The sequence below is a fragment of the Pleurodeles waltl genome, chromosome 4_1, assembly GCF_031143425.1.
Source record: "Pleurodeles waltl isolate 20211129_DDA chromosome 4_1, aPleWal1.hap1.20221129, whole genome shotgun sequence".
Lineage (NCBI taxonomy): Eukaryota > Metazoa > Chordata > Amphibia > Caudata > Salamandridae > Pleurodeles > Pleurodeles waltl.
Genome location: NC_090442.1, coordinates 768,230,258 through 768,247,001, shown reverse-complemented (window position 1 = coordinate 768,247,001; position 16,744 = coordinate 768,230,258). Strand labels below are relative to the sequence as shown.

General features: G+C 47.2%; 1 protein-coding gene across 5 annotated transcripts in view; it reads left to right on the top strand.

Annotated features, from left to right (window-relative positions):
• The window catches only part of CCDC136 (coiled-coil domain containing 136), a 185,306-nt gene that overhangs the window by 87,747 nt on the left and 80,815 nt on the right, over positions 1 to 16,744 (top strand). For all 5 annotated transcript variants that reach the window (XM_069229404.1, XM_069229405.1, XM_069229406.1 and 2 more), the window contains 2 exons: positions 71 to 425; positions 1,411 to 1,545. In XM_069229404.1, the coding sequence (XP_069085505.1) occupies positions 71 to 425; positions 1,411 to 1,545 (490 nt within the window). The remainder of the gene's footprint in view (positions 1 to 70; positions 426 to 1,410; positions 1,546 to 16,744) is intronic.

The following is a 16,744-nucleotide window of genomic DNA, read 5'->3' as shown; positions in this document are numbered from 1 at the left end:
TTAATTAATCTCTGCACTCCTATGCACTTTTTGATTTGCTAACTCTGACACGGTGTATCTGTGTTCTCAGGGACGGAAGTATCACTGAAGCAGAAGAGGAAGGTCGGGACACAAATGACAACCAGGAAGAGGGCGGAAGAGAGACGCCGAAGATGGAATCCGAACAAAACGAGGATGAACCCAGGACTGAAAGCATCTCTGCCTGGAGGCAGGGCGATACAAGCCTGGAAGAGAGGGGCCTTCCTCCTCTTTTGGAGGAAGAGGAGGAGGAGGAGGTTCAGGAAGCATCCTGTGTCCATTTGGAGGCCTCCACCAAGGTCATGTGCCACAAAGAGACACCAAAGACTCAAAGAGATGATGAAGGTTTTGGCCTCAGGCAGCAGCTGCAGAGTGCAGAGGAGAAGGTCCAGCGTGCACAGAACGAGGTATGTCATGACATGCTTCTTACCAAGATGGCGATTAGAGCTGACTTCTTGGCACTTGTGCTCATGGAGGGAGAAAGAAAATCATGACTGGAAGAAGTGCAGGGAATTCAGTGTCCAATCCACTGTTAAAGTGTTGTATTTTATATAATCTGTGAACTTGTTCTGACCAAGATACCAGAATGGAGGTAAGGGAGATTTCCTCTTTTGATCTGCAATCACAGAATCCCACTCTTGTGTCAGAGACTAATCTCTCCTCCATGCCAGCATCAACCAAATGCCCACATGGAGAGAGGAGCACTAAAACGTCTGTGTTCTCGGCACAAAGCCCCATGAAAAATAGGGTTATACTATCCTCTGTGCCAGCACCAACATATTACTTCATGGGGTAATAGTCACCCTGTCTTCTGAGACGATATTCATCCAGTGCACAGCATGGTGATATGATAACTTTGACCTAGCAGTGATCCAGCCCCCATCTCCCTCCTGATGTTAAAGACTTTACTTCCTAACCATCTCTCACCCGATACTCAATATATTGTTATGTGCAGATAGTGCCTGAATGATGGTGGCATGCTCTGGGTTAGAGTTTTAGTAAAACATGGCTCTTTGTGGGACTTGTTACCTTGTCACCTGACTGTTGTTGTTCTTCTCTCATACCCATGTGTGCTTCCTCTTCTAACTGCATGCTTATTCCACTCCCTCTTCCATATACAACCCATGGACATCCATACTGCTCTCCTAACTCTGTGCTTTCACTTTTTCTTTGGCTTGTCTTCCATTGGCTGTATACCACTCATCACCACCTGGCTTTTTTGTGGAGTCTCCCTCCCTTCCTCTTGCCTCCCCTCTCCGTCTGTTTCATTTCCCCATCCTCTACCATTCCATCTTTCTTGCTCCTCCTTCACACTCATCGTCTCTTCTTTCCTGCTTCTTTTCTTCAACTCTCTCTCCACCTGTCTCCCCTCCTGCCCTTCTTCCTGTGCAGTGTGAAGGGCTCCTCACTGAGTTTCAGGAGCTCCAGCTGCGGCACCGCCTGAGCCAGGAGGAGCAAGAGAAGCTGCAGGAGGAGCTGAAGCAATGTCGGGAGGAGATCCATCGACTGAAGGGCTCCAGCTCACAGGTAACCCACTGCTTGGAGTACTTGTTGGTGCTTCAGGTACTCACCACTAAGTGAGGTACATGAAACTGCTCAATGGTCTTGTCACTCTTTGGGGTACTCAACACTGTTCCTGCTGTGTGGGGGTACTTGTTGGTGCTCTGGGTATTCTCCATTAACCTTCACTTTTGAGATGCTCTCCACTGGTTAGCATATCATTCACAACCCCTGTTACTCTCCATTGCTTGGTATACTCTCCACTGTTTAGGATGGTTCCTGTTGTTTAGAGTATTATTTATTGTCTGGGTTAGTCTTTACGTCTTTCCCACTTGAAGTCCTCTCTACTCTTTGGGTTTTTCTTCAATGATAAGTTTAGTCACCACTTCTCATGTTATTTCGTATGCATGAGTTACTCTGCACTGATTGGAGTACTTGTTACTGCTTGGGATATACACCAAGAATTAGGTATGCAAGACTCCTCAGTGTTCTTGTCATTGCATGGAGTAATCGACACTGCACCTGTTTAGAGGGGACGTATTGTTACTTTGGATATTCTCCATTACTAAAAATACTCTTCACTGTTCAGATGCTCTCCATGGGTTGGGATACTCACCTCAGTCCATGTTACTCTCCCCTGCTCGGGGTACTGTCCGCTGCTAAGGATGGGTTCTGTTGCTTGGGTTACTCTTTACTTATAAAGAAAATGTCGCTTGTTCAGTGCTCTCCACACAGTCAGGGGTACTCTCCCAGTGAAGGTATTTTCTACTGCTCGGGGTATTCTTCAATTCTAGGGCTAGTCACTGCTCAAGTTAGTCTCTATGGGTGAATTACTCTCCACTCCTTGGGCTACTCTTCACTGTTATGGGTCTTCAAGACTATCTGGAGAATTTTTCACTTTACATGTTGCTCTCTTCACTACATAAAATAATCACTATTCCTCTGGGGCTGTGCGCAGCCTAGAGTACTCACCACTGTTTGATGTAATGTCCATAGTTTAGGTTACTTTGAACTGCTCAGTATTCCCACTACGTCTTGGGGTACTTTTCCCCACTCGGTATTCTTAGCTGCCAGTTATAATCTCCACTCCTTGAGGCACTTGGCATACACTAGGGTGCACCCTTCGCTGGTCAAGCTATTCACCTCTAGGCAGAGCATTCTCAACATCCAGGGGAAGGGATGGGGGCGCGGAAGCTCCACTGCCCCGGGAACTCTCCACAGTACACTTTGTATGAGCTAATGAGAGAAGCATGCTTGGCAGGAAACCCATGGGCTCTTGATAACTATTGGCGATAAGTGACAGAGTGAGTGATATAAAGAAGGGCCCTAATAAAATCAAGAAACTGTTAGATGATGGACTTCAGTATGATGGGATGGAAGCAGAACGTGGCAGCATATGACAACTTCCATGCTACCCTTGCTTTTTGTTAACTCAAAAATAGTAATTGGTCTCTAGCTATGTTCAAAAGACCACATACTGTTTTGGGGTTAAGAAACAGCAGATGTAGCCTGGAAGTCCTCATCAGTTGCCACGTTCTACTGACTTCCAGTCAAGCCCAAACCCATCAACCAGTCAGGCAACAGCTTCTGTGTAAACTACCTTACCCCATGACCAGCCTGTGTTGTGCCCCTGATTGCCAGACGTCATCCTGAGTAGAGAGAGAGACGTTGTGTAAATTTGCCAGGTGCTCATCCCCCACTCCTCCCTTTTTTCCAGATTGGCTGAAAGGCACCTACAAAACATGCCCAGAAACCGAAGAAAGGGAACTGTCTTTCAGTGATTGCTTTTGTCCTATTTTGGGTTTGGTTTGAGATATACCTAATGTCTAACCAGTGTAAGCCCCTGACACTTGGGGCCAGATGTAGCAAAGGGTTTGCGAGTCGCAAACGGTGAAAAACGCCATTTGCGAGGCGCAAAAGCCCCTCTGCTATGCAGAAATGCATTTTGCGAGTCGGATCCGACTCGCAAAATGCATTTCCGACTCGCAAATAGGAAGGGGTGTTCCCTTCATATCTGCAACTCGCAATGCTATTCAATTTCATTTGCGACCGCAAAAGCGGTCGCAAATGAAATCGCAGTTACCATCCACTTGAAGTGGATGGTAACCCAGTCGCAAACGGGAAGGGGTCCCCATGGGACCCCTTCCCCTTTGTGACTGGAAAAAAATAAAATAATTCAGAGCAGGCAGTGGTCCAATGGACCACTGCCTGCCCTGAAAAAAAACGAAACTAAAGGTTTCGTTTTTTTTTTCCAAATGCAGCTCGTTTTCCTTTAAGGAAAACGGGCTGCAGATGGAAAAAAAAAAACTGCTTTATTAAAAAGCAGTCACGGACATGGTGGTCTGCTGACTCCAGCAGGCCACCATCCCCGTGAGTGCCCATACTCGCAGTGGGGTCGCAAACTGCGACCCACCTCCTTAATATTAATGAGGTGGGTCTTTGCGACCCCATTGCGAGTTGCAGAAGGTGTCTGAGACACCTTTCTGCAAAGCAAATTTCGACTTGCAATTTGCGAGTCGCACGGACTCGCAAATTGCAAGTCGCAATTTGCTTCTTTCCTACAGGGCCAGATGTACGAAGGGTTTTGCGACTCGCAAACGGCAAAAAACGCCATTTGCGAGGCGCAAAAGCCGCTCCGCTATGCAGAAATGCATTTTGCGAGTCAGATCCGACTCGCAAAATGCATTTCCGACTCGCAAATAGGAAGGGGTGTTCCCTTCCTATTTGCGACTTGCAATGCCATCGCGGTCGCAAATGAAATCGCAGTTACCATCCACTTGAAGTGGATGGTAACCAGTTCGCAAACGGGAAGGGGTCCCCATGGGACCCCTTACCCTTTGTGAATGATCACAAAAACAATTTTTCAGAGCAGGTAGTGGTCCTATGGACCACTGTCTGCTCTGAAAAATACCGAAACAAAAGGTTTCGTTTTTTTTTCTAAGTGCAGCTCGTTTTCCTTTAAGGAAAACGGGCTGCAGATAGAAAAAAAAAACTGCTTTATTAAAAAGCAGTCACGGACATGGTGGTCTGCTGTCTCCAGCAGGCCACCATCCCCGTGAGTGCCCATACTCGCAATGGGGTCGCAAACTGCGACCCACCTCATTAATATTAATGAGGTGGGTCTTTGCGACCCCATTGCGAGTTGCAGAAGGTGTCTGAGACACCTTTCTGCATAGCAAATTGCGACTTGCAATTTGCGAGTCGCACAGACTCGCAAATTGCAAGTCGCAATTTCCAACCTACCTACATCTTAATGAGAAGGGGAAAGTGTGCTAAGAAATCTGCCTGCATGAATTGCCAGCACCCCTGGGACCAAAGCTGTTTCCTGTCTGTCCTTTTGGCTGGGACCAACTCTGAAGTTGAAGTTTTGAATGTGACCCTGCCGCTGCCGGCTGAATGGGAGTGCTGTCCAAAGGGTAACTTTTAGTGAGTTTAAGGAGAGATGAGTAGCCACAGAATATGCTGTGAAGCCCTTCAGAAAACTCTCATCAGTGACAGTGGACTGCAGAAATAACTACCTGTGGTCTGTCCCTTAGGAGTCAAGACTCTGTGTGGCTGAATCACCTTTTTGCTAAAGTGAAGACTCACACCTTTTCATCACCCCTGATATCCTGAATCCTTCACCAGAATGACATGAGAATGTGGTCACACAAGTTTTAGGCCTTGCTACTGGAAAAGTGTCACCACGCCACACTGGGAGTTCTTTCTGATCTGATAGAGACTTCTAGTTGCAGATTCCTTACCTTATAAATTCCTCCAGGCAGCAGACTGGGTCCAGAGATTTTTCTGCGAGCAGTATCTGTGTGTGCAGTCAGGTAGCGTTGGTCGACTCCGTGTGCAACGTTGGCCTCATGTTTGCTGTGATGATGTTGCGGTCGTACATAGGCACCACCCCGGTACGCTGATGTCAGTTCTTTTCTTTCCGTGCCAACCTACATGCAGATCCAGAGAGAGCTACCCCCATTCATTTTTTGACAGACTTTTACTGTTTTGTCTAGTTTTTTTTTTACACTTTTTTGGTGCGTCGAGGATATCACGTCGGACCGGTTTTAAGCTGTGTGACTTCTGTCTCTGCATGATGTCAGTGACGGATCCGCATCACCTGTGCTTGTGGTGTCTAGAGCGCAACCTTGACCCACTGTTGTGCTCCGACTGCCTGACCATGAACCCGAAGGCTTTGACGGAGTGGTCCCTAAAGCTCATAGCGGCTTGGCAGTCAGCTCCACATCGTTCTAGGTCTCATTTGAGGGGAAGTTCACAAGACTGCTCGCGGAGCCATGTAAGTCCTTGGGACATTCGAGTCACAAGAAGAAGAAGTCGAAGAAGAACAAATCTTCTTCAACTTCACCCTGTCCCTCGGGCGATGCAACATGGGAAGAGCGTCAACGCTCTAGGCCTCTGCCTTTGGAGCCTGCTTCTGGGTTGACTCCACACCTCCCTGAGTTTCCAGGAGCCGGAGCCACGCCTGCCCATCTCAAGGAGCTTTATGAGGCCATGTGCCTCATTTTTGGGCAGACCGACTCTCATGCGATGCTTTCAGGCCCAGTAGAGTCAGAGGGGACCCACTCGGGTACTGTGCCGGTGGCCCCGGCTTCTGAGGTCCCCTAAGGATCCTTTCTCGGATCTGTGCCGACACTGGTCATGCCAACGGGACCTTCCCCTGTGCCAGCAGAGACGTTGATGCTTCTGTCTTCAGTCGGGCCCACGATCAACGTTGATTCCATACTTACTCCCCACTCCAGCCCAGGGCCAGCCCGGTTCCGTCTTCGATGGGGCCTACATTCCCAAGGTTGGATCCTGACCCTTATTCTTATGAGTACAGGTTTGGGGAAAGTGTGGAAGGGTCATTGGACCCTTTAGAATTCCAGCTGGAAGACTCAGAGGACAGGGTACAGGAACTGGGTGAAGCTAGCGGTCTGGATACCTCTCCTGACACTGACAGGCTTTCTCCCCCTACCATGGCTACAGAGGAGGGAGTGTTGTATTCCATGGTGGTGAGAAGGGCAGCTAAGGTCCAGGCCATTCTCTCCCAAGCTGTTGCTGACGGGAGAGATGCAGCCAAGTTCACAATACATTGTGGGCTGGACACGACCGACTCACTGGGTGGATCGGTTGCGTCGACAGTGGCCTTATGGCACCACACCGGGTTGAGGATATCTGGCTTTTCAGGGGATGTCCAGCAATCACTCATGGACATGTCCTTTGATGGCTCCTGTCTCTTCAGAGACAAAACGGGCTCCACACTCAAGCATTTTAAGGAGTCCTGGGCTATGGCTCGGTCCTTTAGCCTCGCAGCTGCTTCTCCCCCCAGTCCGCTTTTCGTCCCTTTCGTGGCTACGGAAGGGGCACCCAACCACATTCCTTCCCCACCAGCCACTGAGCTGCGCATGCTGCCCAGCCTCTGCATGGCCACGGATGCGAGATCCAACATCCTTGTGGATCAGGGAGCCAGAATCTGCCTAGTCTACCACTACTCTCACTGCAGCCTCCAAACCTTCCTAGTCTGTTACTCCATCCCGGAGAAGTTGGAGGCAGGATTCAGCATCAACTGCCCCACTGGGAATCCATCGTGACGGACAGGTGGGTTTTGCAAGTAGTCCAAAGGGGTTACCCCCTCACCTTCAAAACTACCCTGCCGGTCATGGCACTATCTTATGACCAGCTGACGGAGGATCACTGCTCCGCGAAGAAGTTACAGCTCTCTTTGCCAAGAGAGCCATAGAGAGGGGCATGTGCCAGAAGTAGGCAGTGGTTGTTATTTCCCCTGCTTTATGGTGCTCAAAAATGACAAGGGCCTTCGACCTATACTAGACCTCCAGTCCCTCGATCTCTTCCACAGGAAGGAGAAGTTCAAAATGCTCACTCTAGCTCAAGTCCTATCTGCCCTGGACCCTGGAGACTGGATTGTAGTGTTGGACTTGTAGGACACCTACTTCCACATTCCTGTCTTGCCTGCCCACAGATGTTACTTGTGGTTCGTGGTAGGTCACGAGCACTTTCAGTTTACTGTGCTTCCCTTTAGCCTTACTAGCGCCCCTCGGGTGTTCACCAAAGTGATGGCGGTGGTCACAGCTCATCTGCGCAGGCAAGGGGTTTTAGTCTTCCCCTACCTCGATGACTGGCTGTTGAAGGTGAGCTCACCCTAGGTGGTCATCTCCCACCTTCAGGCTACGGTTAGGGTTCACTATAAACGTGCAGGAGTCACACCAGACTCTCTCTCAGACGCTTCCTTTCATCTGAGCTGTTCTGGACACCTGAGCAGCGAGTCCAGGATATTCGGGCTATGATACCGATGTTTCAGCCTCTATCCTGGGTTTCAGGGAGAATGACTCTGAGGCTGTTTGGCCTCATGGCCTCCTGCTGGTCACACATGCCAGATGGCATATGCAGGCTTCCTCAGTGGGACCTGAAGTTCCAGTGGGCACAGCATCACAGCATCTCTCTGACATGGTCCACATCTTGGAAGGAACAGCGCAAGATCTGCAGTGGTGGCTTTCCAATTGTGATTGGGTCAGAGGCAGATCCCTCACCCATTCCCAACAGATGCGTCACTCCTGGGATGAAGAGGCCACATGGGTCTGGCATAGATCAAAGGCATCTGGTCTCTGGTGGAGTCCGGGATCCACATCAGTCTTCTGGAGTTCAGGGAGAACAGGGTAATGGTGCAGGTGTTCACCGACAATACCACTGCCATGTGGTAATGAAACAAGCAGGGCAGAGTGGGGTTGTGGACCCTTTGTCAAGAAGCTCAGTGCCTCTGGACATGGGTGGAACGTCAGGGTATTTCCCTGGTGGTTCAATATCTTGCGGGCTCTCTGACCGCTAGAGCAGATGAGCTCAGCCATCGATGCATGGTCAATCACAAATGGCGTCTCCACCCGGAGGTGATGCAAGGTCTCTTTCAGCAGTGGGGAGAGCCTTGGTTAGATCTGTTAGCCTCCACAGAGAACGCGCAATGTCAGCTTTTTTGCACATTGGAGTTTCCAAGGTGGCACTCGCCCGGCGACGCTTTTCGGCTTGAGAGGAACTCGGGCCTCCTTTACGCCTTTCCACCACCACCACTTCTGCCCAGAGTACTGACGAAGATCAAGAACAACCAAGCCCAAGTAATCCTTGTGGCTGTGGACTGGGCATGAAAAGTATGGTATCCCAAGCTCCTGAGCATGGCCTTCGATCCTCTGATCAGACTGCCCCTTCAGGAGGATCTTTTATCGCAGCAGCAGGGGACGGTTATCCACCCAAACCTCTCCAGTCTCCACCTCTTTGCGTGGAGATTGAACAGCAGCAGTTGACAGCTTTTGACCTTCCAACTGAAGTCTGAAATTTATCTCGGCAGCCAGGCGTCCCTCCTCAAAAACGGTATATGCCTGTCTTTGGAATAAATTTGTGGCATGATGTAAAGACAAGTCTATTGATCCCCTTTCTGCACCTTTGTCTGAGGTTCTACTGTATATCTTCTCTCTTGCCCAGCAGGGCTCTGCTTTGTGCACCTTTAAAGGTTACCTGTCTGCTATCTCTGCCCTCCTTAGACTGCCAGATCAACCCTCTTTGTTCAAATCTCCCATTACTGGGAGAGGTTTCATAAGAGACTCACCCACATGTATCCACCTAAGCTGTTCATAATGCCCCAGTGGGATTTGAACCTGGTGCTTACATACCTTATGTGCGCTCATCTTGAGCCACTTCAGAATTGTCCTTTGTGCCTCCTCACATTAAAACTGCTTTCCTTATTGCCATCACCTCTGCCCACAGAGTGAGTGAGCTACAAGCTCTTTCTTCGAAGGCACTATTTCTATCTGTCCATCCTGACCAGGTGGTGTTTAGTACCAGGGCCTCTTTCCTCCATAAAGTGGTCACGCCCTTTCATGGAGGCCAATCCATCACTTTGCCTACTTTTTACGCACCCCCACATCCTTCACAGGAAGAGGAGAGACTCCACTGTCTGTATTCAAAAAGAGCCTTGGCTTTCTTCCTCAATCATACAAAAGATTTCCAGGTGGACGATTAACTCTTTGCAGGGGGTGAAGAAAGAACGGGCTGTGCAGAAGCGGACCATCTCTCTTTGGGTTGTCCTTTACATCAAGATGTGCTGTGCTTTGGCAAAAAAGCAACCTTCTGAGAGTTTGCGTGCTTATTCCACCAGAGCAACTGCTGCATCCACAGCATAGGCACGCGGAGTTCCGGTCCTGGACATCTGCCAGGCAGCAACGTGGGTGTCTCTGCACTTGTTCACAAAGCATTACTGCCTGGACAATCGGTTCCGCAGAGATAGCTACTTTGGCCGTTCGGTTCCATAGGACTTTTTAGTTTGATCTTGGTTAGCAGCCCATTGCAGAGGATGCTATTGCTTGGGTATCTATTCTAGGGTAAGGAATCTGCAACTAGAAGTCTGTATCAGATGAACAAGTTACTTACCTTTGGTAACTAATTATCTGGTAGAGACATATTATAGTTGCAGATTCCTTACCGACCACCCATCCTCCTCGCTTCGCGAACTGATTTCTAGGGACAGTGACTCCCTTTTCAGGGCCCAAGTTCTGGCACATCAATCTCATGTTCTTTATGGCTCCGCGTTCCGGGCGTGGAAAGTTGTGAAAAGAAACTGATGTCAGCGCGCCGGGGTGATCACTATATATGACTGCGACGTCATCACGGTGAACACGATGCCAATGACACACGCAGAGTCGACTGAAGTCCCTCAAGGATACTGCTCAAAGAAAAATCTCCAGATGCAGTCTGACTTCTGGGGAAATTCTATGGTACAGAATTTGCAACTAGAAAATGTCTCTAATAGATCATTTGTTACCGAAGGTAAGTAACTTCTTCTTCTTGCTGATCTATGCAGAGGTCCAACCACCTTCAGCTGTATCCATTAGATCCAGGGTTGGTAAATTCTTATTTCATGGCCCTTCTGGGCTGAGATTACACGTTGTATTGGTGTTGGAACAGTCCCAAATCCCACCATAAACAAGAAGGTCCCCTCATGAATGCAGGATTGTTGGATCCTTATGACTAATAAAACTTAGCACACTTCTGTACAGGGCACTTAATGACTTGTTTAATGTTTAGACAGCTTTAACAAGTATTAGTTACTACTTGATGCAGTGACATTAATTTGATCAACTTTAGAAAGATGATAGAACTTGCTGGACTTCAAACCTGCTATCTTCCTGGTGCGTGGAAGTCTCTGGAATAGATGTATTAGGACCAGAGCTGTTAAACCCTAAAGTCTTGGGAGCCTATACCTAACGGGGAGAGCCAACGTCTAGAGCTGTGAGCAGACTCTAGAATGATCTGTAAACTGCAGATCAGTGTCCTCCTAACTCTAAAATTGTTTTTGAAGTATCTTTTAAGCTGTAGATTAGGTTTGTGAGAATATTCCAACTAGTTTTCGTATATCTTGTACCATAACTCTAATTCTATTATATAGTGTTAATTCATGCAATGTGATCATCCTGGCTACACTCTCATATTTATCGTATATGAGTAATATTTGTATTGCACTGCATCTGACTCACCTTTCATAAACTAAAACTTAACTGCTCACCCAACCTACCCCAGAGAGTCAATTATGTTTTTGAGGACAAATGTTCCATCTCTGACCATGTACCAATATCCTCGTCAACAGGAAATGCACCCCGCCTCAAAGTAGAGAGAGCTAGTTTATCCACAAGCTCAGAATCTCAAAAAGGCCTCACCACGTGAGTCTATTAGACCGTTTCCTTTAAACTAGAAATTGCATCCAACTAATCAGTATACTAACTCTATTAAAGTTGCTTAATATATGACTAACTGCAGTTTTACAACTAACACTGCAAACTAACTCTGGGCTCCACGGAGCAGTAGGTTGTCCATCTGCATAGTGCTTCAACGCCTCGTCACGTGTAATAGATGCTATATAGATCCATGATACAATACATGTGGCAATGCAATGACCAATTTCTCTGCTGTTTTGTGTTCACAAAAGCATCCCTAATATGATCATTGTAAGTTCCTGTAGCATGTATCTTTCCTGAGGAAAAAGATGACGTCTGCGTCGCATCGACGCATTTATGATATGATGCATTTTGCTTTATCGAGTTATCTTCATTCTGTTAGGTAGTTCCTGTCCTATCTGTCCGACATGCCTTCTACTTTGGTACCTCTTGCCTTCATAAATAAAGTAGACAGCTAGCAAATATACATGATAGGTCATTTCTTGTGCACCTAGCTGATGGGTTTTTAATTTAATAAATTTACTTATTTTATTTGCGACTTAATCTCACCTACGTCTGCACATGGTCAAATCTCAAATTCGAAAGCAGCACACACCTTTTAAAGGGAGAATTATCTCTCCCACGTCACTCAAAGCGATCACTTAAGCTAATGTCCAAGGCGATCATTTACCCCCAACGCCTGATGTATTCTTCTATGCAGACACAAGATTCAGTTTTAAATCATCCATGTGATGTAGTAATTCAAAGCATATTGATTTAGATCAGTGGTTTTCAAACTTTTTAATGGCACCCTCCTCCCTCCCCCCTTTGATAAAAAAATCATGGCCCCCCCTCAGAAGTTCTCACAATTAGTCTATTAAGTTTGCAATGTTTAAATATGTCTAGACTTATTTAAACATTGCAGTTAAGTTCTGTTACCTTAACAATAAATTAAGCTAATGCAATAAATTATTTTCTGCTTAAAATAAAGCACTGTTATCTGTATAATGCTTCTTTTAGCCAGAGCCTGGCGCCCCCTAGGGATCACTTGAGGCCCCCCCCCGAGGGAGGGGGGCACCCCCCCCCCCCAGTGTGAAGACACCTGATTTAAAGGAAAGCAGTTTTTAATTGAAAAGAAAATGCAGATGAAACCAAACCAGCTCTAAGTCTTCACGTGTAGGCATAGCTGTAAGTTACTATAGTTCTTAGAAAGTACATAATATTGACTCTCATTTTAACTGCACGTGTTTGAACCTCTGGCAGGTGATTGTATACTGCTCGTGATTGTCGAGGGATGCAGTGATGGCTTCTTTTATGCACCGAAATGTAGTACAATAAACTAACAGAGATGCTTGTCCTGTAGGCCTTTGAGACTTCAGTACAGTTCTTTACTATCTTGCATGTGAATTGTGCAGTTTATTTTAGTTTAGGGCACAAAGCAAGTATGGGCCTAGGTAGGTAAGCAGCCCAGGATGTCACGTTGCTTTCGGCACTTACAATCCTGCCTTTTGTAGGCTGCTGCCCACAATGAACACCAGTTCTTAGGTGATTAGGTTGTGTTTCAGGATTGATTTGTACAGACATGGCCATAATTTGCCTGCTTGGCCTACATGTTTAGAGCAGCATTGACCTGTTGATTTCTCACTTTCGGTTGAACTCAGATTAGCATTATAAATGGTTTTGTATTTCCTAAACTGCAGTACAGGACAGTTATTTTCCAAGATAATCAGAGTTTCACAACTATTAGAAGGTGACTTATGAGTGGATCCCGCATGGCATCTCGTTTTCGATTGTGTTCCCTCTAAGAGGCGCCCCCTCTACTCATGCCGCGCACTGAGAACATGACTGCGCAGAGAAACGGCTACACCGTGCAGTGAGTGACTGGGAATTAACCCAGCACCTTCATTCCTGGCGATGGTATCATGAAAGAATTTAGGGAATGTGCCCTGCTGGTTTAGGACAGTCTAATTTATGCGCTCACAAAGGCAGCTCATTAACAACAGTTAGCAACTCTAAAAATAAATGTGTTTCTAGAGCACTGCTTCCAGCATGACACCTTTTGTAGGGCAGCTCCTGTCTCCCATATGATCAATGTGCGGGTAATATGAAGCACATATATTTTTTTAAAGTCTGAGTCCTGCCTGTGTAAACAAGATTTTTTTGAACCAGCAAACTGAAGTGTGAAATTTTCTCTAAGGAGCCCCCAAAACGTTTCTACAGGAAGCAAAGCTGCGTTCAGTGATGTCGTTTTGTCAGGTTTTTCAGTGGACGGACTTCTATTTGCAGCCTTGGAGCAATGGGAAAATCCAATTCTAGGTTTTGACTGTTCTTGTCTACCAAAGGTAGCGACGACACCTTCTGGTAGCCATGATGCTGCCAAAAATGGAATATCACAGCAAGTGCCCTCCAGAAAAAGCCCTCAAGAGGAAAAACCTCAAAGGGGAAAAACCTCTGATGGCGACTGGAGGCTCTCAGGAGGCTGATGAAGACTTGTACTGATGGTAGAAGACCAAGACTGCAGCAAGGCTCAGAAGGGGCAGATAAGGCTAGTGAAATGCCAAAATCCAGGAAATAGAAAGGTTCAGAAGGGAAACAACAGGAGCAAGAATCACCAGCAGGAGCAAGGAGACACCATCAGGAGTGAAGATACACCAGCAGGCGCGAGGAGTGCGGAGACACCAGCAGGAGGACATACCAGCAGGAGTGAGGAGCGTTGCAATGCAAGGAGAAAGACAGTTCTGCTCCCTATATACCCCAAAACAGGAAGTGATACAGAGGAAGAAACAAAGCCGCCATGATAGACTGGTAAATGCTTGCAGGAATACATGATGTATTGGTTAAGTAAAATCCCTTCCACAGGAATTCAGGGAAGAAGAAACTTCAGAGAGCAAGAATATGGCCCCAAGGAGACGAATGTCTGCAGCCCACCAGACAAACAAGGCAAAGAATGGCCCTCCACAACCCCTTGCGGGACTCTCCAGGTAAGTGTTTAGGGCATTTTGCAGTATAACACGGGATGCCAGAGAGGCTGTGGAGTGTGCAACGGGTCATGCTGCAACCCCTGGCGTGACAGCTTTAGGACATTCTGTAGTGCGTCGTGTTTAGTTTTGCAATGTTAGACTACACAAGAGACAGGAAATTAGCATTTGTTGTACACTGCATGAGTTACCCAAATCCCAAGCAGCCACAGTGGGAGTGCTGTGGTAAGTTCGAATCATGCGTGACTCTGGTCTGGAACTCATTTAGATTCAACCCCTACTTTGCCACCTCAGTATACTTGTCATAATTTGCTTGGCCAGAATAATATGGTTAGGGAAATGTTGTGCAAAAGATCCTAGTTCAAAGACCATTAACACATAATATTACCCATTAGCAGTACAGAGAATGAGTTGGATGCAAAACATGACCAAGTACAGTGTGTCCACTTTATTTTCCTTGAAGGGTGGCGAAGAGAGGATGTTAAGCCCAATATCCGCCTCCCCCGAATGAGACTTGTACAAAAGCAAAGTTTAAAAGCAATATGTGAAAACCTTCATGCCCCTTTTTCTCGCTCCTGTTTATTACTATTTTTGTCAGTGTGTTAAATATTGAAAAAATATGGTTAGTTGGATAGTTTATATACATACACCTATATATATGTGTATATATATATATTATTATTATATATTTATAGTTAGGATCGTGTTTCCATAGGAAATGCATTTTTTTGTGTTGCAAATAACTTTGGCATGTATGACATCTCCACAAAACATTCCAAAATAGTGCTACTGTTTGACTAGTGTGCGCATGGAAAGTTTTGGGGGTGATCTGTCAAGCGGGCCGAGTAAAGGGGGGCGGGGGGCCAAAACACGCTTTCCCCATTTATCTTTCCATATGAAATTTAGACACTGCTACAGCCCAAACCACTGAATGGATTTAAACCAAATGTGGCAGCATGATTAGGTCATGGACCAGAAAGAGAGTTTATTTGTGTGTCGGTGTAAATCCGTTCAGTAGTTTTGGAGAAATTAAGGTTAAAACAATTGTATATATCCTACAGTGGCGAATGCATGGAGCACCCTGATCTCAAACTGAGATCTGATTGGTAGCCACCACCTCAACCAAGAAGTGGTGGCAGCCATCTTAGGACTCAAGTCCTAGTCCTAAAAAAAGACGTAAGGGCGCACAATAGGGATACCCTGACCCCCTTTGCCTAGTGGTGGGGTCCATGAGGGTCCCTGCCTAGGGCCAAAAACGTATTGTTTAAAAAAAAGTTGATGTGAATTTGAGGACGACCTGCGGATCCACAGATTTCTTTTTAAAATGAAGCGCAGACTCCAACGCTTCTTTTTTAAAACCCCTGAAGTGAAGCAGTGTCCAGCGGGATGATGGATATTAGGTTTTTTGGGGAGGAGGTGCATGGCTCCCCAACACAGGCCATTTTTGGCCCCATCCCAGGGCACCGGATATTTTGTAAGGGGAGTGCTCAGCCCCTCTCCTCAGCCCATTTTCTGCCCCAGATACGCCATACCCCAGTGTCCAAATTATTTTAAAGGGAAGGGGGGCACAAGGCTCCCCTACTTGAGCTGCTTTTGGCTCAAGGGACCCCATTCCCTAGGGCCTAATTTAATCAATTAGGGGAGAGGGTGCCCAGCTCCCCTGCCTGAGCTGTATCCATCCCCTAGGGCCCTCTCTATTTTTTAAGGGGAGGCAGCAGGACCCCTCTCCCCGAGTCTCTAAAAGGCACTGGGGACCACAATCCCAAGGTCCGCTAATTAATTTAAAAATGAAGGGGGCGCACCAGGGACCCTATCTCCTGGAGCCAACTCACTTCCTGTGTTCTGGAGAGCCCAACCCCGGACACTGGCATGGGCAGGGAAACTTGTGTTTGCTCCCACCTGGCAGGCACATTTTTGAAACACCTGCAAACGAGCGCAAACACAAAGTCTGCTCCCATCGGCCAGGAGCTTTAAAAATGCTCTTGCCTGCTGGGTGCAAACTTTTGATTTGTTTCCTGTTCTACACTGATGCGGGCAGGGAAATAGATCAAGATATTGCTCCCATCCAGAGGGAGCAGTGTAAAATGTTGCTCCCTCTTGCCAAGGAGGGGAACAATTCAGAATCACCAACACGTAGGTAGCGCCCCCCATGCGCCCTGACCCCCAATATCTGCATAGTGGGTGCTCTGAGTGTGGGCACAAGGGCACTCGCCTTTAATTGATGCAGGCACTGAAGGATGTTGTCCACGGGGAAGAATACCCTTCGAGGAAGGGGTCCCCAGGGCTAAAGTAAGCATGTGGAGGATGGCCGTGCGCCCCCAACCCCTTATGACATATATAAATATTGTGTCCGCCCCCCTTTAAAAAGAAAACAGTCCAAAGAATGGGGTCCGTTGGGCCTAATGAGGCTCAGTGAGGGGGGGTCCCATGGCCCCACTTCCGTTTAAAAAAAAAAAAACACAAGACCCTGGGAGATGGGATCTCCAGGGCCTAATTTGACTCGGGGAGCGGGGTCATGACCTAAGGTAACTATAACTATGCACTGCTAATTAT